At 32.0% G+C, this 21,262-nt stretch overlaps 3 protein-coding genes across 4 annotated transcripts; 1 reads left to right on the forward strand and 2 right to left on the reverse strand.

Annotated features, from left to right (window-relative positions):
* The first annotated feature begins 2,025 nt into the window (after window positions 1-2,025).
* LOC105761564 (transcription factor MYBC1) lies at window positions 2,026-4,283 on the forward strand. 2 transcript variants are annotated; one of them, XM_052623871.1, is made up of 3 exons: window positions 2,026-2,148; window positions 2,249-3,200; window positions 3,328-4,283. In XM_052623871.1, the coding sequence occupies exons 2-3, from the start codon at window positions 2,364-2,366 to the stop codon at window positions 3,334-3,336; spliced, it is 846 nt and encodes a 281-aa protein (XP_052479831.1). In that variant the 5' UTR covers window positions 2,026-2,148; window positions 2,249-2,363; the 3' UTR covers window positions 3,337-4,283. The 2 variants fall into 2 exon arrangements, with proteins under 2 accessions (XP_052479831.1, XP_012434866.1); XM_012579412.2 differs by lacking the exon at window positions 3,328-4,283 and having other exon boundaries at window positions 2,249-3,320.
* A 660-nt stretch (window positions 4,284-4,943) lies between these two features.
* Window positions 4,944-11,144, reverse strand: LOC105761563 (uncharacterized). Its single transcript, XM_012579410.2, has 13 exons — window positions 10,945-11,144; window positions 10,800-10,840; window positions 10,653-10,728; window positions 10,464-10,542; window positions 10,066-10,131; window positions 9,776-9,924; window positions 9,460-9,516; window positions 8,332-8,491; window positions 7,651-7,870; window positions 6,469-6,558; window positions 6,057-6,188; window positions 5,885-5,936; window positions 4,944-5,523 (listed from the first exon to the last, which is right to left on the reverse strand). The coding sequence occupies exons 1-13, from the start codon at window positions 10,999-11,001 to the stop codon at window positions 5,371-5,373; spliced, it is 1,332 nt and encodes a 443-aa protein (XP_012434864.1). The 5' UTR covers window positions 11,002-11,144; the 3' UTR covers window positions 4,944-5,370.
* Window positions 11,145-15,392: 4,248 nt separating this feature from the next.
* LOC105761562 (hypothetical protein) lies at window positions 15,393-19,856 on the reverse strand. Its single transcript, XM_012579408.2, has 5 exons — window positions 19,297-19,856; window positions 17,810-17,922; window positions 17,353-17,724; window positions 16,446-17,211; window positions 15,393-15,744 (listed from the first exon to the last, which is right to left on the reverse strand). The coding sequence occupies exons 1-5, from the start codon at window positions 19,541-19,543 to the stop codon at window positions 15,683-15,685; spliced, it is 1,560 nt and encodes a 519-aa protein (XP_012434862.1). The 5' UTR covers window positions 19,544-19,856; the 3' UTR covers window positions 15,393-15,682.
* Window positions 19,857-21,262: the final 1,406 nt, after the last annotated feature.

Below are 21,262 nucleotides of genomic sequence, written 5' to 3' on the forward strand. Positions count from 1 at the left end.
ACCCTTTTTCCCAATCCTTACATAATTTCACATGTATTTGTGTTTTTTAATAAATAATATAATGATTTTATAAAATAAGATAATTCCAAAGTTCTTTAATAGTTATTCTTAATTCTCATTTTATTGCTATAATTATTCCAATTTTATCGACATTAAGATGTTATTGGCACTGTGGCCTGACTTCAGTAAGAATAGAACATATTTCTTTTACTTGAATATAAAATCTCTGAATTTCCCAATTCACACATGTATTTATCAATGAATAAAAGCTCTTTTAACGTATTACGAATAAAACGTCGTCTTAAAAGAAAAATCATAAAATAAATAAATAAAAATGAACAAAAATAAAATAATAATTAAAAAGATCAAGATCCCATTCATTATCCATCTAAGTCAAAACAGGTTGGCTGACTGAATTAAATTAGAACTAATAATATGATTGTGATTATGGTTTAGGATCCAATCGACTCCAAACTTTTTTAATTTATGTGTAAGCTGTGATTGGTTCATCCAATGATTCGTTGCAACTTATTCATTGTCAACAAAGACAAATTTTAGGTTAAATTATGATTTGGTCCTTGTACTTTATTTAAATTAAAATTTTTAAAATTAAATATTTAGCATAATTTAATCTTAGGCTATTGTACTATAGCTAAATTATCACTTTGATACTTGTATTTTTATTATTATCAATTTGACTATTGTACTTTTTTTATTAGTTTGGCCCTATATTTTCATTCTACAATCCTGTTTAAAAAATTCAAAACATCAATGACACGCTGCCATGTGTCAAGAAAACAATAAAAATTTCACTTAATTTTTTTAAAATATAACAAAACTAAAAGTCATTAAAAATTCAAAAAATCCAATAAAATCTTTAAACTCAGAAAATTATAAAATTAAAAACTAAAAAATTATGATCTATTTTGAAAATTATAAGTGTGCATAACTTAAAATTTTCATAAAATTTTAGATTTTTGTTTGTGTGGAATTATATGTTTTTAAAACAAAATTTAGAGTTTTAAGAAAAAATTTAAGTAATTTATGGTGTTTTTACTAAAAAACTCAAAATTTCTTAAAAGTATAAAAAAATACAAGAAAACCCTAGAATTCCCCAAAAAAAACCATAAAATTCTAAAAAATTTCAAAGAACCTAAAATTCCAAGCAAATGATTTTTTTTGCAGTTTCGCATATTTATAATTAAAAATATTTATTTATAATTTCAAAATTAGATTGTGATTTTTTAGTTTTTTAATAATTCTAAGTTTTAATATTTTTGGGATTTTTTTCTATTTTTTTATTTTAAGTGATTTTTATTTTTACTTTTATTAGCACGTGGTATGGGTACCGTGTCATTGATTGGTTTAATTTTTTTAATTGAAATTTGGTTTGGGATAACAAGCTATATAGAATGAAAGTAAAGGGACCAAATTGAAACAAAAATAAAGTAAAAGGACTAAACTGATAAAAGAATATTCAAGTACCAAAGTAATAATCTAGTTATAGTACAAGGGTCAAAGAAGATGTTAAGCCTTGATTTTATTTTATTAAATAATTAATTTTGTTAAAATATTGACTTGAATATTTTTAAACGACGGGTTAAAAATCGAAGTTTTTTTAATAAAAACCTCATGAGCGTAATTAGTGATATAATTTTAGTTTCTTTTAATTTAAAGTATTCAATTTAAGGTTTTTTTTTAACAATTTCTTTACTTTTACCTCCCCAAGCTTTTAAAATTTTATTTTAGCCCCTCTAATACCAAATTCTTGACTTTAACTCTGAAAAAACTCTCTGAAAACCTTTAATGTCTAAGATTTGAGTCCTGCTATATGTGTGCCTTATTTCGATATTATTTCGGTTTGTCAACCCGGTCATAATTATTTGAATATGTATTATTTATACTTGCAACTACAGTTTTATTTGTAACTTCAAAAAACAAGTTTATACCAAATTAAACTACGTGACTATATCTCAAAATCAAGCATAGTAAATGGACTAAAATCAGAATTTAACCTTTTTTCCTCAATGGCAATAGCAATGGTGGACATGTGCATACATACATACATAAACAACTAAAAAGCTTTAAGAAAGAAAGGAAAAAAAAGAACAAGATCCACCTTTCTCTTTGGATTTTCATCTGCGCTCTGTAAGTTCTATTAATTGCCCTGTTTTTCTTCAATAATTGATTTGATTAATTATGTTAATCGTGTTTTTTTATTAATTCCATAATATTTTGATTGTTACAGTGGAGCAGATTCAGTTCCCCCCCCCCCAAAATTTAGGGTTTCGATTTGTTGTTTTTTTAATTGTAATTAATTGTTATTGCTACTGTTTAATTTGTGAATAATATAAGTAATAATTATGAGAGAAATTGAGGATTCCTCCAATTTGTTTGGAAAATGGGAAGAAGAGCTGCCGTCGCCGGAGGAGCTTATGCCTCTTTCACAAACCCTAATTACCCCTCACCTTGCCCTTGCTTTCGACATCTCGAATCCAAACCACCGTCAACGGAAACACCCGCCGCCGCCGCCGCCTCCCCCGGCTGAATTCGCCGGTGATTCCGGGGACTTGGGATCCGGAGCGGGCGGTGACGAGCCGGCGCGAACACTCAAACGGCCTCGGCTCGTCTGGACCCCGCAGCTCCACAAGCGATTCGTTGACGCCGTGGCTCATTTAGGGATCAAAAACGCCGTCCCAAAGACCATAATGCAGTTGATGAGTGTTGATGGGTTGACCAGAGAGAACGTCGCTAGTCATTTACAGAAATATCGCCTCTATTTGAAGAGAATGCAAGGGTCCGGCGGTGGTGGTGCAAACGGCGGTGCTGCGTCTGATCCGGCGACTGACCATTTGTTTGCCAGTTCACCCGTTCCTCCTCACTTCCTTCATCCTAGTAAAGGTAGCTCAGAGCCTTTCGCCCCATTTGTATCAGTTCCAGGACTACAACACCATCATTACCAACAACAGCAACACCAGCTAGCGGCGGCCGCCGCAGTCGGGCATCCACATTTGCTAACTCAGTATCAAAAGCAGATAGGGCATTTTGGGTCATCACCAAATGGTCAATTGGAGCATCCCTTCTTAGCCAAGCAACCACCACCATCAATCCGTAGAATGGGAGGTACACCCTCACACAATCAAGTACCAAATAATTATGTTGAAGATTTGGAATCTGCCAATGGCAATGGTGGAATGAAGGTATTAACTTTATTTCCACCAAGGGATGACTGATTCAAAAAAAAAATTAACTAATTATTGAGTGTCATTGAAACTTTTCGTCTTTTATGTGATTAGTCCTTTTGTTTATGTTTTTCATCATATATAGGGTCTTTGATGCATGGATATTTGGGAAATCAGCTCATGTTTACTTACATTTAGGTGTTTGCTTGTCTAAGAGGTTCTTTTCAGCCATAAAAGGTGATTTTGAGGCAAAAGTAGCTAAGTTTTGAGCTTGGAAGAGGAAAATATACTTATAAATTGGGCTGATCGGGTTGGTTTTGTGTCGGGTTAACTAGGGTTTAAATTCAAGTCGTTTATTGGGTCGGATTTGAATTGTTTTAAGTCTGGGTTATCCGGGTTATTCAGGTTCGGATTGTTGACCTTTTATTATGGCTCAAGTCATGATTTAGTCCTATATTGCACTCATTTTTCTCACTCTGGTACCTAAACCTTTTTTTCGTCTCTCTTTGATACTTGAACTATCATTTTAGTTTCACTTTACCCCAAAATAAAAGTAGCCAATAAGAATGTGACCACAACACATTCTTAATGGAAACTGGTAATTTTTGAGGTAAAATGGGACGAAACTGATGGTTCATGTATCACAACGGGACTAAAAAAAAGCTTAGATACTAAAGTGGAAAAAATAGTATAGTTCAAGGTCGAATTGTGAATTAAGCTTTTTATTATCAATATATATTAGGTTAAGTTTGAATTCGAGTCAGAATTGACAAGTCCGGAATAATGCTCACAGTCCCTAGTTTTAATAATTTCTTCTTAGTTCAGTGTAATGTAGAGGTAAATTGTACATTGTGGGACTCCATAGAAGACTTGTTTTGTTTTCTTATTTTCTAATGTTAATCCCTCCATGAACATAAGCTATATATTTTCTGCAATTTTCCAAAGCATGTGTAACTTTAGTGGTGTTATTGAATGACATAAATTCTGCAATGTAAAGTAGGATACTGAAAAGAACATTTATGTTCAAAGAATCATGATGTAGAATTTGTTGTTGAAACATATGATATTCAGTTTCATTGTCAGTGATTTGTGGTTCTAAAATATGAAGGCAGCTAATGAAATTCTAATCAGAAGTGAGCAACATGTTTGTGGTTAAGAGTACATAAGCCATTTTTATGAAGTTGCGCCATTGCTAAAATATAATTGTGTTTAATTATATTAAGCATTATAGTATTGAAATAAATTTACACTAATATTAATGATTATCTTTTAAAATCATATAAAAAAAACATATATGAATACAGGTATAATGATCAAATTGTTTGTCTAAATAAAAGAATCTCTCGATATTAAAAGATATGAATAAAATAATAATGCCCGAAAAATGTATTTGAATAAATATTTGATTCATTAACAGCAGTACAGCACAAAAAGCAATAGTTTTAACTCTCTTCTTCTATATGTAATATATACAAAAAAGAAGAAGAAGAAGAAAACACAACTTCGAACTTTTAATAATCAAAGTCTAAGTTCTAAATTCGGCTTAACTTGTTTTTGAATTTATAATGTTTTTATTTGTATTTATGATTTATTACACATTAAAATTAAATATAGAATATGAAAAAAATCTTATATTGATTTATGTTTACAATTTTATCATATATAAAATTTAAAACTCATACTTAAAGCCCAACTTAAATAACTATATATATAAATCCAACCGATCCAAATGCAAAGATAAAATCCCCTCAAATTTCCACATTAAAAGGAAACCAACTACTCTTTTAACTTTGTGAACCATCATCCGACAATAGCAGCAAGAAATTTTTAGGTCAAATTTTCTGTACATCCCTATTCTCTCAAATCATCTATGTTATGGCCCCTACTGAACTATTTGATGACCATGACCCGCTAAAAGTAGTGGGACCAAGTTCAACCCTAAATTACCATACAATACAAGTGAATGTACAGTTCATAGATTTTAGTAGCTAAATAATCAAATCATCTTTTTGATGCCTTGCATCATGGGAGAAATAGCTGAATGCATGTGCAAGACTGCTTAAACTGGCAAGATTTGGATCTTCACCGTGTGTATAAACAGCTGAGACTACATCGAAATTCACTTTGATCACCGGGATAAAACGAGCATAGTAAGGATGAAATTTGCTCCATTTTTGTAGTCATAATATTAGTCTGCATCACCAAGGCCATCACTCCCATCCCCTTTCTTTGATACGGGTGTCCAATGTGAGCTTGATTTCTTTGTTTGTGAAGCTATTTCTGCGTTCTTCCGTAATACGGCTCCAGGTGATGGATATGGACGTTGTTGAAACAGAGGACCCTAAAGTTCACAGAAACAAGCAGCAGTTGAAACGTGAGGTCTTTCACAAGACAGATGGGGCAATGAATGTAATATAATTCTTATTATATAGAAATATATAGGTTAAAACATGCCATAAGTCCCTGTACTTTTCATATTTCAAAATTCAAGTCCAACCATTAAGAAAGTTAATTCTTTTTTATTAAATTCAAGTTCATTACGTCATATTTTTTTGTTAAATTTTGAAATATAAAAAGTAGAGGGACTAAATTCCTAAAAATAAAAGTACAAGAACTAAATTCCAAATTTTTTAAAAGTACAGGGACTTATGGCATATTTTAACCAAATATATATAGCTTGAGTTCGAAGAAGAATATTGTACCGTGGCGGTGGTATCAGCTGCTCGTGGCTGTACTCCTTTCAGCCCAACAATCCTGTAAAAAGCCAATGTCAGATGATATCAGTAGACTTTAAAGGGTGCCCTCTTTCGAGTTTGCAGACTTAGTATTAAACATGATGGCATGACAATAGGAAAGCTATTAATGGCAACATACCAACCACCACGAGGAGCATCGGAGTATGAGCTTGGATCCATTGGGTCCAGCTCATCATCATCGTTGTAGGAATGCTTCCTTTTCCCGAAGTCTTTTCTGTTTCCTTTTCCTGAGGGCGGTCTCCCTCCGGATCTGCAAAGGCCAACACCGTAGCACCGTTATACCAATGTGTAAATCAGTCTTTATGTTCTTGACAATTGAAAATTCCATATTTATATAAAGTCTCACTATGAAATTACTGGTACTACTATAACAGGTTTTAGGTTTCCACAAAATGCTAGAACTTGATACTGGACCAATTTTTTTTCCAAAACCTAGACAACACACGAATTCTAAAGAGAAATACGTGCATGGGCAGATGACCCTCATAATCACACAGTAGTCGCAGATATAAACAAATTAGAGTATGTACCTTGGCTTAGAAGCCTTATTCTCATCGCTATTATGCTGCTGGTAACCCAAAGTCGTTGGCAAACTCTGGGCCTGTGGCAGATTGAGAACTCTGCGTTCCATACAAGTTGTCACTACTGTCAGTTTCAATTTGCTTTCCTAAATGCAGAATAATAATGAAAATCTAGTCCTACGTTCACTCACGGAGTGAGTGAAAATAAAGTACATATTAAAAAAGAAAAAAAATAATGAAGAAATAAGATATTTAAAATAATGAAAAGAGTGAAATAACTTGGTATAAAGGAGTGAAAATGGGAGTAAAAATAGGAGTGGAAGGAAACTAATGTTATTTAAATGAAAAGTTAAATTGCTAATATAACTTTAATATAATTAAGGAAACTAATGTATTGTATATTCTAGTCTGGTTTTTATGTACTTCAATACTGAGTTGGTGTCACCAAGTCAAGTGACACCAAACTCAGTCAGGCACTTAATAATAAATAGTATAGATATAGATAAGTATAGATAAATAAATGTAAGCTCGTATGTAGATACAAGTTGTATGTGCACTACTCTTTGAGATGAAGTTAAGAGCACTCCAAGTTAAGAACATTCTATGTTCACAAGTCTCAATATCCTTTTCAAAAAAAGAACACATTATGTTGATATGAAAATTTTACATGTTCTCCATGTCATTTATTCATTTCCTGATCTGGCAAGATCAAAAAATGGAGAAAAGAATGAGTTTCCTTACAGCATCTTAAATGCACCCATTTGTCATCACATTTTCCATAAACCATATTATGATAAATAAAAATAAATAAAAAAGAACTCAATGAACCAGTGGCACCTTGGCATGCAACCCACAAATTTTCATGTCATTTTATGAACTTTAACATATATGGTTTCTTCTTTTTTTAACAAGAACACACACAATTCAATCATCCGGGAATTATGTTCTTTAATATGTTAATAAAATAATTTTATGCTACAATAACAACTTAAACTTGATCTATCCTTTAATACCACAACGATAGAATATAAAATATCTTGATGATCTTACAAATTTTAAGGAAAAATTTAGCATGTGAATTAACGTCAATAGGTCAATATGTTCTGCTTTTAGAACCATTAAAAATGATGGTAAAACATGCCTATTCACCATAATAATAAAGCAAAATCTGTGTATGGAGACATTACATACCGTGTGCAATGATTGCAGTAACCCCAAGCTTGCACCAGGCTAACTCCCCAACCTCCACAACCAAAGCATTTGTCCAAGTTTGATGACCACACAGTCGAATTCTCATTAACAGTATTTTCAGAAACCCTGCTTCCAGGATGCTGTGATGCAAACGGCTTTAATACATCAGGGCACTCCCATTGAGATATATTGGTCTTTGTATTGTAATAATATTTGCGCCCTATTTATTTACAAAAGAAAAATGGAAAAAAGAAACCCTTAGTTCTGTCTGAGTCAAAAGATGCATGCATGCACACACAGTTAGATGTTTCTACATCTAAAACCAATCAACTTAGTAATCCATCTTTTAAGCATCTTTTGAATAATATGATGTGCTAAAATTCCATCTGCATTAGCAACCTTACCCTTTTAATTGTTAGAGCCTTTCAGATTTTTGGTCAACAAAAACTTTTAGCTCCAATAGAAATAATAAAAAATATAGAAACAATATTTCCAAATACAATGTGAGACTTCATTCTTTCTAACATCTGCAGCTTTACCCCAAAAGATATGACGTCATTTTCCTATAGTTAGTTTCATGTATTTCCAAATTCATAATCTGTATGATTCATTCAAAAAGAAAATAAAAATTGTGATTAAACAAAATGAGACAAATCATACAAATTTCTTTATACAGCATACCTGTTGTTTCATCTACTGCTTCCACCCAATCTTCCACATGTCTTGTAGCGAATGGGAAATGAGTACTCGAAGATGTTTCTACGGGTCTTTCCCACTGACTCTTTCCTTTACTTTCATTATAATAATATGAAACACCTGTGGAGGGATCTTTTGCTTCCACCTATAGAGGAACTAATAGAAGTCAACAGAGTCACAACAGAAAGCAGGAAAAAACATCTTCTAGAAATAAGATAAAAAAATTGACATCCAGGTAAGAAAGTTTTCAGTTTTCCCTTCTCTTTCTCTGGCATAAGGTTACACCCATTTGTAAATAGAACACCAAAAATAAAGGAAACCTAGAATTAATTCGGATTGCAGAAAGCTCACATGAAAAGAATTCTAGCAAAGAAGTAGCATTCTTCATATGTTTGGAGTTCAAGATGTACGATTCCAAACCCCTAATAATTACAATAAAAAAGCTTAAACATTGTAGCACAAAAAACTGAATGGTACCCTTTCCTTATTTTCCTTCCATTCTGTACAAACTATTTTATTGACCCAAAAGTAAAACCTGAAATTTTTTGCCAATTCCAACAAATTCCCAAAACAAACATCTTTAATTTTTGAAAGTTTCCATCATTTTGATGTAGTTGAATTCACTTCCCCTATGGGTTCATATTCTAGCAGCTCTTACATTTCCAATTCTTCTAGTTCAACCAGAACAAGATAAAACTTAGTTGATGGGATAGTGAAGATATGAACTGATTGAAAAGTTAAGTTGCATACTGTTATGATATCCTTATCTAGAGAAAGTTTAAGAATTTGATATTTTTAAGGCGAGAAATAAAAAATCATGTTAACCCATATACAAGTTCAATATAGAAGCTTATTACTCCACCCTACAAATAAATATATGTTCTTTTCCCGTCAATTCCAATAAAGGTTTCAAGCCTCTTAAACTTGACATCATAAAGATTTAATAGAACAACCACATAAAACTGAAGCAACCATAAACTCAATGTCTAATCACATGTTACGGACTTAAACCTTGGTCCATCTAAATTTTTAAAAACAAAGATTCCAATAAGCATTAAAACATACAGAAACCAAATTAAATCCAAAAGCACAAAGCTGGCCATTGATACACACCCATCCAGGAGGCAACTTCGCAGTTTCCATAAGCTGAGGTGCATCAGTCTCCAAATTCTGAAATCCAAAATGAAAAAGCAAGTTGTTGCATAGTTATTAGCAACTAAATGGTGCTCATATTTAGTCTATATATTAAGGTCATAGAAAGTTTCAGAAAAGAATATCGGCAAATTAGAATAGGTAAATTTCCAGAAAAGATCAAATAATGAAGTCCTGAAGCTGTGCTTTTTATTTCAACACAACCTATGATGATTAAACAAGGACAGAATAAAAAATGAGGGACAATGGGACATAAGGATGAAAAAAATAAACTTGCCTTATCGGTTCTTGATAGGTCATGTTTTGTTAAACCAGCTTTTAGAATTCCCCTAGCTTTCAACTTTTGCTTAAGGTACTCAGGCAAGTCCTTAGATGCAGCCTCAGAATTTTTCTCACTTGTATCATTATTTACATGTCCCAAATTTCCTGAAACATCAGAAGACGTGAAATCCCAACTAGCTCCTTTTTTTATGTAAAAAAAGATATCAACTTGGTTTTGCAAATAATCAAGCAACATCTTGAGAGTCCATTCATGGTAAATCTAACTTGGCGTAGCAATATTAGAACCTGGAGTGCCATAGCTATAAGAACCTCCACCTGGTACACCATACCCATTTCCAATGTCTATGTTACCTAAATCCAAAGTAGAAAATAAACCTCAATCAGCAATTTCTTTTCCTTCTTTCAAAATGAAAAAGTAGATAAACAAAGTAATTTACTAATCAAATTGAAGCAAATCAAGAACATTTTTTCCACATGTTCTACTGAACACCCAAAAAGCACATGGTCCTAAACCTTCCAACCTCAATACAAACAAAGGGTCGCTTTTTTTCCCCAATAATTTTCTTTCATTTGGTGAAAAAAAAAACTCCTCTTTTAGCTGGTAGGGCAGTAAAATTCTATCTTCAAGCACACAATCACATGAACTTGAAGAAAATGAAAAAAGGGTTATTATGAAATATGACCTTGTTCAGGAGGGTTAGGCTTGCCACGCTTAGAAGCTAGTTCGGCACGATGCTCTGAAGCCATTTTCAGTAGATGCTCCTGTATGAACATACATATTACCCAAAAAACAATGAAATACTATGACTAAAGAGGATTGTACAGATAATCAAAAAAAGAGAGCAAACACGAAAGCAAATGAAATTACTCACTTTCAAAGCATTGGGATCAGGCCGTTCCGAGAAAAGGTCCGTACCATCCTTGCACGGAGGTCCGGCAGCTGCCTCTCTGAAAATCAATTAGCTTAATCAAAAGATTGATAAAAACAGAGAAAAAAATGGGAATCCCAAACCAAATACCTCTGGCTCTGAGCCTGGATAATTTTCTGGGTGGCGATTTCCTAGCAACACCAACATTAGCAAATGATATAGAGTTTAGCATAATACTTGAAAAAAAAAGGAGAATTAAAAGATAGAAAGAGAAAGGGGGAGGAGAGACAGGTACTTGTTCGTGGAGAAGGACATGAGGTACTGGATTTTCATTGTGAAAATGGTCTTCCATATTTTTGCACCCCAGGTGTTTGCTGTTATGTCTGACAGAGATAATAGTTGCTGCAACCGTTGCCTCCGTGTGCCTGTTTTAGAGACGGCGAATACAAACCCGACCCTTTTCGAGTTTTTAATTTCAGAAATATCAAGATCAGGTGGGCGGGTGCGAGTCGGGTTTTTATAAGTGGAAAAGACCGGGTCGGTGCCCATCTATATATATGACTATTGAATATAGGTTAAATACCTCTACTAGTCCCTGTACTTTGAAAAAGTTATGGATTTAATCTCTATATTTTAATTTGGCTTTTTAGTCCCTTTACTTTTCAAATTTTAAAAGTTTAGTCTCCCCCGAACGATATTTGTTAAAATCATTAAGTTTTATTATTTCCAAAATCTGATGCACCAAACATATTATCATACATGTAATGTTATGTCAACTTATTATTTCTACACATCACTCACTAAAAATCTAATTAATGGATTAACGACGGTCATTTACGTCAAAACTAAAATTTTAAATTTTAAAATGTATAGGGACTTATAATGTTCGATTGAAAAATATAGACCAAATCTACAACTATGCGTATAGTACATGACTATTAATTGAATTTAACCAAACATATTTTAATTGCTACAATCTAGGGTCAAGGCTAAAATTTCAAATATTGAAAAATATTAAATTTGGCTAATTCAAAAGGTACAATGACTAAATTTTATCAAATTAAATTATAAAAACTAAATCTATAATTTTGCAAAGTAAAGGGACAAATAACAAAATTTAATCTTTAAATATACAAAATTGAGGGAAATTTTTGAGGGTATATTTGGGAAATTTAAATAATAATTTTATATTTTTTAAGTTTATTATTATTTTAAAAATGAGAAAGGTTTATTTATGTTATTCTTATATTTTTTAAAGCCTATTTAAATTTAATTTCAAAAGGGGACAGACCTAATATGCAAACAGACCAAAAGTTGAAAAGCATCTAATTTGGTGCCGCAACACCTTTTTTCAGCCAATCTAAAAGGGGTAATCGCTTCATCAAGTCTTTAAGTGTTTTATATTATCATATTTCAGTCTGGTGCCGCCAATTTATCAAGCGGCACCACTAAATTTTTTTTTCAAATGCAATCATTAGCCGATGATGGGAGGCTAGTGCCACCGGTGTGTTAGGCAGCACCGGCAAACACTATATAAATCAGATCATTTACGTCCATAATTTTCAAATTGGATCACTTTCGCAATTAATTAAAAATTTTGGGTTACTTTAAGAAAAGCCTAAAAGTTGCTATCTATTCCAAAAACTTAATCTCATGTATGGATTTATATATTTCTTTCACTTAAAACCCATTTTTTTTAAATAAATAAGAAAATATAAGAAAATTATGTTTATTTGGCTTTTTAGTTTTAAGCTAACCATTGGCACGAACCCGCTTGAAAAAAATAAATATAAAAATATTTATTAAATTATTGATTACGTTTTATTTTGATCATTTAAATCGAAAAATAATAGTTGAATAACTAAAATAAAATAATTTAATTTAATTTAATGATATTTTTATACTTTGTCCAAAAAATACCATATTTAAATAAATTTAATTAGAAAAATGGTATATCAACAATTTGAATAAAATCACCATTATAATTATTGAATTGAATAATTTAAATTATATTATATTATATTTTATAAAATAATTAGTATGAATTTTTATCAAGGTTCGTGTTAGATTAATTGTTTTTTAACCAAATTATAAAATAAATTTTGAAAAGTTAAAATATACTTCAAGTCATTGTACTCTTTGTGCAATTAGAATTTAATCTTCATACTTTTATTTTTAAGTATTTTGTTCCTCTACTTTTCAATTTAAAATTCAACTTCAATTATTAACACTATTAAATTCGCCAATGTGACATTTTAAAATTTCCTTAAAAAATACTCACATAATAACCATGTAACAAAAAAAAAACATTGCAATGGAGGTGAATTTAATAGAAATTTTAGTAGTGTTAACGACTCTTAAAAATTACATCATCATTATAATCTAAATAAAGCATCTGGGCTAATCATTGATATTTGAAAAAGTTGAGGAACTAAATAATGCCAAAAAGTTAAAGTACGAAGATTAAATATTAAATTTGAGTAGTGGTATAGGGACCAAAATTGGAACTTGGCAATTGTTATTAGACCTGTCCATGGGCCGGGCCAGGAAAAAATTTTCGGCCCGACTCTTAGGCTCGGGCCCGGCCCGGCCCAAAATATGGGCCTAAAATTTTGCCCAGGCCCGACCCGGGAAAAAATAATAAGTCCGAGCCCGGCCCGATTTTTAATAAACACAAAAAAATATTTTAAAAATAAAAAAATAAAAAAATTATATTTTTAAAGTATTTTAAAATTAAAAAATAAAAATATATATTTATTATATTCGGGCCGGGCCGGGCTTGGGTCAAAAAAGTTGAGCCCGAGCCCGGCCCATTTTTTTAAACGGGCCTCGTTTTTTTGCCCAAGCCCATATTTCGAGCCTATATTTTTACTCGAACCCTCCCATATTTCGGCCGGGCCGTCGGGCCGGGCCGCCCGACCCATGGACAGGTCTAATTGTTATATGATCTATGGAAAAAATACAATGCCATGCCACTTTGCCATGTTCAAAGTTTTTTTTTTTTTGCCAAGACGTTTATAAATAGTTGAAAAAAATCGTCTTTTAACCTTTCGACTACAAATAATATTTTTTATTCTTAAACACTTGTCAAACATTCAAAGGATACGATAGTAAAATAATAAGATAACTATCGTAAATTATTTGGACTAATTAATGCAATTGTAAAAGCAAAGGACCACGTTATGTAAAATTAAAATATAAAGACTAATTATCAATTGTGAGCATAATAGAGAAATCGAAGCGTAACTTTACCATTATCTTATAATGAATAAAAAAGAAAATAATATCATTAGTTAGTTCAAATAATTAACACTGATAATAATTTTGGTAATTGATGTGAATTTTAAAATGGACTTATTCAACTCATGATGCCCAAATAATTTTTTAGTAGTATTTTATTTAAACATTTCACATAAAAAATTTTATCAAAATAATCAACAATATTAACTATTTGAACTAAATATTATAAAAAAAAACATAGGACCAATTTATTGTAGAAATTCAAGGGTAATTTACCAATAAAAGCCCTTTTTTTTTCAAAATTTACCGAAATGGGCAAACTATTTAATTATTTACCGGAATGGTCCATTTTCCGCGAAATCGCGTCCACGTCAGCTTGATGTCAGGGTACGCGCCAGGAAATCGCGTCCACATCAGCGCGACTTGTTGACGTGGACGGAAATCGCGCCCTAGAGGACGCGATTTGCTGACGTGGCATGAACAGTTTATGTTTTTTAGCTTGAAAAACTTTCAAAGGCCATAACTTTTGGCTCGGTTGTCCGATTGAGACGATTTTTTTTTATTTCGAATAACTTTTCGAGATCTACGCGCTGAAAAACTGCTTAGAGATGAATAGGGACTAATTTGTAAAGTATAATTTATTAGTTACGAGTATAGGGACTAAAGTATAATTATTTCAAAATTAGCATTAAATTTTTGTATTTAAGAATATTTGAATGTTATGGAAGGATGAATTTGAATTTGAATTGAAAAACGAAGCTTAGATTTGAAAATATGACTATTTAGGTTTTAGGGACTAAATTGAATAAAATGGAAAATTTTAGGGAACTTATCAAAAGTGGAATGAGCTGACTTATACCTATAACAGGATGATATAAGACAATTCTGTAAAAAAATATATGGTGTTTACTTCAAATAAATAAGAAAAATAATGATTTGAATATTTCAAAATTCAATTTTAAACCGAAAAAATCAAAATTTAGGGGCAAAAAAAGATCTTTTTCGACGAAAACTGCGTCAGCACGTAGATCTCGAAAAGTTATTCGAAATAAAAAAAAATCGTCTCAATCGGACAACCAAGCGAAAAGTTATGGCCTTTCAAAGTTTTCCAAGCTTAAAAACATAAACTGTTCATCCACGTCAGCAAATCGCGTCCTCGTAGGCGCGATTTGTGTCCACGTAAGCAAATCGCACTGACGTGGACACGATGTCCTGACACGTACCCTGACATCGCGCTGACGTGGACGCGATTTCGCGAAAAATGACCCATTCCGGTAAATAATTAAAAAATCGACCCATTTCGGTAAATTTTGAAAAAAAACGGCTTTTATTGGTAAATTACCCGAAATTCAAGTATAAAGATTAAATTTATTAGGGGCTATAAAAGTGATATTTTAACTATATCCTTATTTAATCCACCTAGCCAAACTCTCTTTAAATAATACTAAAATTAACCCAACATTGCAGATTACTAAAAAAATGCTATTAGAAGGAAGAGGAGAGTAATGCACATAGATTTGGTTTTTTCCCTCTATTGATTTCAACAAAAGAGAATACAACAAAACAGCAGCAATCACATAATCTATAGGCCCTGCCACCATTGTGACTTTTGACCTGAAAATGGTTGCCGTGTTAATCAACATATTTACAGCACAGAAAACAGCATATATCCCCCCCACTCGAAACACGAGACCAACACCCTTCGGCATTGCTCTCGCTCTCGTCCGAGAAACTCTTGGATTATACAGTTTTGAAGTGGTTGTAACTAGAGAATAGGTTGATATACCCTGTTGTTATAAATGTAAAGTAATAATAGCTAATAGGAAAGATAGCAGCCATCGCATAGTTGGAAGACCTGCAGAATGCAGAGGGAGTATGGTATTAGCATACGTGCACGAGTCCATTATATCGGATCCCAAGCATAATCCCTAGCGATACAAACTGATGCAAGAAGATAATTTAGAGCATGGATCTGTTACAATGACCAGTATAATGATTATTAAGCATCTAGAAGTTCATTCGATGTTCAACATGAGAAGAGCTGGGTATACGTACCATGAAGGCCCCTGTACTAGGAGTCAAATGGCTTTTTACCCTCTTTACTATGTAAAGTTAGATTAAAGAGAAAACTAGTCTTTTCTATTAAAAATTTCATCTATTTCTACTGTTACATGTACCTCATGCTAATGTACATAGACCAGTTTTTAACAGTAAAAATGGCTGGAATTTTTAATAGAACTAGTTTGCTCTTTACTCTAACCTATAAGGACTAATTTTCTATTTTCTTAGTAGAAGGGACAAAATGCAATCGGCTTCTAGTATAAGGGCTTCCATAGTACTTTTACCAAAGAGCTGAGCATGGATAAATATATGAATTAAACTGATCAACCGCTATAATGATTCTTAAATTTCTAAATATGACTAAAATCACCGCACAAGAAAATCATCTTTAGACTCCATTTGTATGAAACGAATAGTCCAGGTAATTTATGATCATAAAATTCGGTTTGGCGTGCGATGATATGTTTAATTATTCAGAAAACGTCATTTACTCACAGAAAGGTGCCGATGCTGATGGTGAAACTGAAGGTATCCTATCAGGATCCTCTTTATTTGGTTCACTCTTTGATGGAGGCTTGGCATGAGCAAACGCTACATTTGGCAGCGGACTGGATGTGGGAGCTAAGTAGGTAATTGGTCTGTGTTTAGGTTTGGGTGCCAGTGCTGATGGGTGTACATTTGGTGGGACCGCCGAATGATGAGGGGAAACTTTGGGTGTGGCAACAGGGGCTAAATTAGGTCCCTCTCGAGGCTTCCCCTTGATCCTTTTATTCCCATGTTGGGAACCAGGAGGGTTTGCCTTGTTATGCCTTTGAGATGCGGGTGAAACTGTTTCAGGGGTAGGTGAATGAGCTTCAGGTGCAGGTGCAGCACCTTGCTCGGTTGATGTAGTGGGTGCAACTGCAGGAGCTAGATCAGCACTATGGTGATGATGGTGATGGTGGTGGTGATGGTGGTGGTGGTGGTGGTGATGATGATTACTGTGGACAGGATGAGGTGAAGGAGCAGGTGAGTTTGAACTGCTGTCACCTCCGTGAAGAGAATGTTGCAAAATGGAAGAAAGGCGAACTTGCTTAACTTTACCAAATACAGTGTGGTTTAGGCCAAGGTTTTTCGAATGAGAACCCGTGATGGTTTGAGCTAGTTGCTTTAATCTTGGCGTTGATGGAGAATTCCCTACAGCAAGCAGAACTTTTGACTGAACGATAGTGGGGGGAGCAGCAGTGGAGCCTTTAGAATTCGATAAGATGATATACAAGTTCTGAAACTCGCCAAGTAAATCGCATCAGATTCAGCATAAGAGACGCTAAAGCCAATAAACTCTCTTACAGATGGTACATACAAAAACGAAAAAACAAAAAATAACAAAGCATAATCAATAAAAAAAGACAGATTGCCTAACCTCGTTTGGGGCTAAATGCAATCCAGACTTGAGCTGGCTCCTTAATTCATCAAAATATAATTGTATTTGATAAATAGAGAAGTTCAAGGTAAAGTTGAAATGGATTTGCACTTTCTGCAGAAGAAAAGCGCTTTGCCGGGGAATCACAGTAATCCCTCCCGGGAATTTTAACACCTCGAAGAAGTATGAATCCCCGAACAAGGATTTAGTCAAGCTCAAAGATGCTTGGTGTATAACCAAATACTCAAACGACGACTTTATCAAACTTAGAGAAGTTGGAGATATCTTCGAATACCTTGCATCAGGATCAACCCCAAACACAACCTTTGTTACGTTCGATTCAGTTAAAGGTTCGAGAGATAAGATAACCACCTGGTTCAAAGAAGTAAATCACAATTTAGGCAAAAATGTAATACAAAGTACATACATCATGACAAAAAAGGATCAAATATTATACTTTGCTCGTACGAAAGTCTATCTCATCAAAAATGTCATTTTCAAGCTGCAAGATATTGTCTCCCAGAAAAGAAACCGGCTTCTCAACTTTAAAACTTGCTACTATATCATGATCTGGACAATAAAATAACCAAATGTTAAATCACTTCCATAATTATAAATTCAATATTGGTCAACCCCACAGCAAATACCGAATTGCCAATCCTACGGACCAGCTTCGATCAGAAAACCATATATAAATAACTACAACAATTATTATATGAATGCAGAGATTAATAACCAAGTTGATACATCAAAAATAATTCTCAAACCAATACCGATGACAGGTACTTATATGCACTATACGTGACATAACATCCAATAATAATTGATCTATGAAATGTTGAACAATTCAGTCAGAAAACCGTATAAACAACAACAATGGTTATATGAATGCAGAGATCAATAACCAAGTTGATACATCAAATATAATTCTGAAACCAACACCGACAACACATATTCATATACAACGTACGTGACATAACATCCAATGCTAATGATCTATGAAATGTTTAACAAATTCAATGGTATACACAAACATGTATATATATGTATATAGCAGAGAAGCAGAACTATGAAATAAATAAATAAAAACTGCAGTAACTAACCAAATGTGTTAAAAAATATCGATTGTGCTCATCACTCATGTATCAAGAACCGAAAATGCTAAGGGGAAACCACTAAATGAAGCATTAAAGCCTAACTTAACCCCGAAAAGATTATTCTTCATGGACCGTAAAACAACCATGGAGATACCTTGGTGGATATCCTTTCATTTCCATGGTCCAATTTTACTCTAAATTATAGGAAAATTAAAATATGAATTACTAAATCACATGGATTTATTTTCTATTTTTGATGCACTAAGGATGTAATTCTATAAAGGGTCAATGAACCAGATAATGACACATTGACAAAACTTTTTAAATGTAATTTTAAATAACTTCATTTCCAATGAAGCTTTATTATCATATTCTATACAGCCTTAATGCATCAAATGAAATAAATATAATAATAATCTATCCAAAATTTATATATATATATATATATATAAGGAGTTACCAAATTTATTTATCTTTTGTGGAAATTTTATCTTATTTTTATGGAAATTTTTATGGAAATTTTATCTTATTTTATTGATTGATGACATCTGTGGTAAAAGAATCCATCATTTAAAAATGTTCATAATCTTTCCTTTTACTCCTTTAGCAAACACTCCATATAACTAATATTTAACACTCTTAAACCAAGTTTCCATTAATGGAAGTTTTTAAATTTTTTTCAAAAAATAAATAAAACCAAGTCGATAAATAAAATCTAAAATTTTCTCATTCATACATTCTCAGCTAAAAAAAAATTAAGAACAATAACTAAAAACAAAAATCCCAGATCCATACATACATACATGCATATACATACAATTAAATCAAGAAAAAATAGAAAAATTACCTTTGAACCTAGAATCAAGATCCAGATCAGAGTGATCTGAAGAATGAAGAAAAGGGGGTAACCAAAACAAAGCCGAAAGGAAGATTGCAAGAGAAAACAACAAAACGAAGAAGCATCGAAGACCAAAGAGAGTGTTCTTAGATCCACAAACAACGAATCTGGTTGAAATTGTAGAGCTCGATTCTACCACAGATACTTCACTACTCACGTTTGAACTTAATCTCTGCTCTTCTTCAGTTTTACCCATAGTTCATTTCTTCACCATTTGCTCTTATACTCCATTTCCATGGTGATTTGCTTTTGCCTTGGCCATTGATGATGCTCTCATTTTTTTTTAACCCTTTTTCACTTCACCGCTGAATTTTTGCACATTTTTTTCCTAATTTCTAGGGGAGGGGGACACAAACAAAGCTCGTCTTTGTGCTTGTTTTTATGAATTATATATTTTTTTGGGATTTTTTTTATTTTTTTATTTAATTTTTTTATTTTTACAGTTAAAGACAATGAGAAAATATGTGTAGGGTTTTTGACGATGGAAGGAGAAAAAAAAAAAAGAAGAAAGGAATCAAGTATCTCTATCTCTTCAAATGTCTGCTTTTTATTTTTTATTTTGTTTTTATTTTTAAAAGATAAACTTTAAAACATGGGACATCAATTTGTGGAATTTCTTTTTTAATAAAATAAATATTTTTGGTGTAAATTTAGTTTTAGTCCCTCTACTATGTTGAACTTTTGAATTTAATCCTTATAATTTGGGTGGATGTACTTAAGAGATCCCTCTATTATAGGGACTTAATAAAATTAACCCTTCACTATTAAATGGATCAATTTGGTCCATATACTATTAAAATAATCAAATAATATCAAGTTGGAGCAGGTTTAATATTTCTTGTTTAAAACATGTCATTTTATGTTTAACATGGTTAATGTTTTTAAAGTTTTATAGTTCTATAAATGAAACATTTTGTTGGGAATTAAACTGTAATTAAAAATAATAATTTTCAAGTCATTTTTATATAGAAAACATTAACTCTGTTACAATTTGTACTTGTTTGATTCTTTTTAATAGTATAGTGACTCGATTGATCCATTTAATAATTGAGGACTAATTTGATCAAATCCTATAAAACAAGAATCTCCCAAGCACTTAAACCTTTTAATTTGTCTCAGTTCGATTCTTTACTTTTATAATATTATTAGTAAATTTGAATAGAAAATAAAGTTGTTATTCAACAAATATGCAATATTCTTATTGGTTGAATTTTGTTGTTTGGATTTTTATGTGACCGTAATTGTGTGGTCGATTTATATATATAAAAATCAACATCATCACTTTGACGACTGCAATTGACAATATTATCAATTTGGACTTATTGAAAATGTTGTAGAAATAGATGATCAAATTATACGAATTAAAGTAGAGATTTAATCTCAAACTTAAGTACAATATACACTAAAATCAAAATCATACTTTTTATATTTAAATTTTTTATTGTTTTTTTTTGGTAAAAATGTTTTAAAAGCCCTCAAGAATATATATATATACCCAAATGAGCTTCAATGATACAAAATTTTAGACTGTTCTGTTAATAGGAACTGTCGTTAATTGATCAGATTGTTAATAGACACTAACGTGGCTACTAGAATCAACAAGAAACTAATAGGATGTCTAGATTCAAATGAAATGTGTACATGTTTTTATTGAGATTTATTTTGAATGTATTTAAAATATATTAAAAATAAAATTTTACTCAAATGTATGATTAAATTGATATAATAAATTTTATTTGAGTCTCTGACTCTAGTCTAACCAATTTATATGTTTGCTAATTTTTTAAAATAATAATTATATTTATTATATATTTAAAATAATTTCTTTAACCCAAATAGTCAGATCCATTTACCTATTACCTCCAAAGGCAACTCAAACTAAACAAGTGCATCGGAACAATATAACAAAATTTTT

The sequence above is a fragment of the Gossypium raimondii genome, chromosome 11 (assembly GCF_025698545.1).
Source record: "Gossypium raimondii isolate GPD5lz chromosome 11, ASM2569854v1, whole genome shotgun sequence".
Classification (NCBI taxonomy): domain Eukaryota; kingdom Viridiplantae; phylum Streptophyta; class Magnoliopsida; order Malvales; family Malvaceae; genus Gossypium; species Gossypium raimondii.

Excerpts from the sequence above, each read along its gene's own strand:
- LOC105761564 (XM_012579412.2), top strand. The coding sequence starts at position 2,364 with ATGAGAGAAATTGAGGATTCCTCCAATTTGTTTGGAAAATGGGAAGAA.
- LOC105761563 (XM_012579410.2), bottom strand. The coding sequence starts at position 11,001 with ATGGAAGACCATTTTCACAATGAAAATCCAGTACCTCATGTCCTTCTC. Across the intron at positions 7,871-8,331 it reads AGCAGTAGATGAAACAACAG|GGCGCAAATATTATTACAAT; the intron begins GTATGCTGTATA and ends GTAAATAAATAG. Across the intron at positions 5,937-6,056 it reads GATGCTCCTCGTGGTGGTTG|GATTGTTGGGCTGAAAGGAG; the intron begins GTATGTTGCCAT and ends GGCTTTTTACAG.
- LOC105761562 (XM_012579408.2), bottom strand. The coding sequence starts at position 19,543 with ATGGGTAAAACTGAAGAAGAGCAGAGATTAAGTTCAAACGTGAGTAGT. Across the intron at positions 17,212-17,352 it reads TGCATTTAGCCCCAAACGAG|AACTTGTATATCATCTTATC; the intron begins GTTAGGCAATCT and ends GGCGAGTTTCAG. Across the intron at positions 15,745-16,445 it reads ATCAGCATCGGCACCTTTCT|GTCTTCCAACTATGCGATGG; the intron begins GTGAGTAAATGA and ends TGCATTCTGCAG.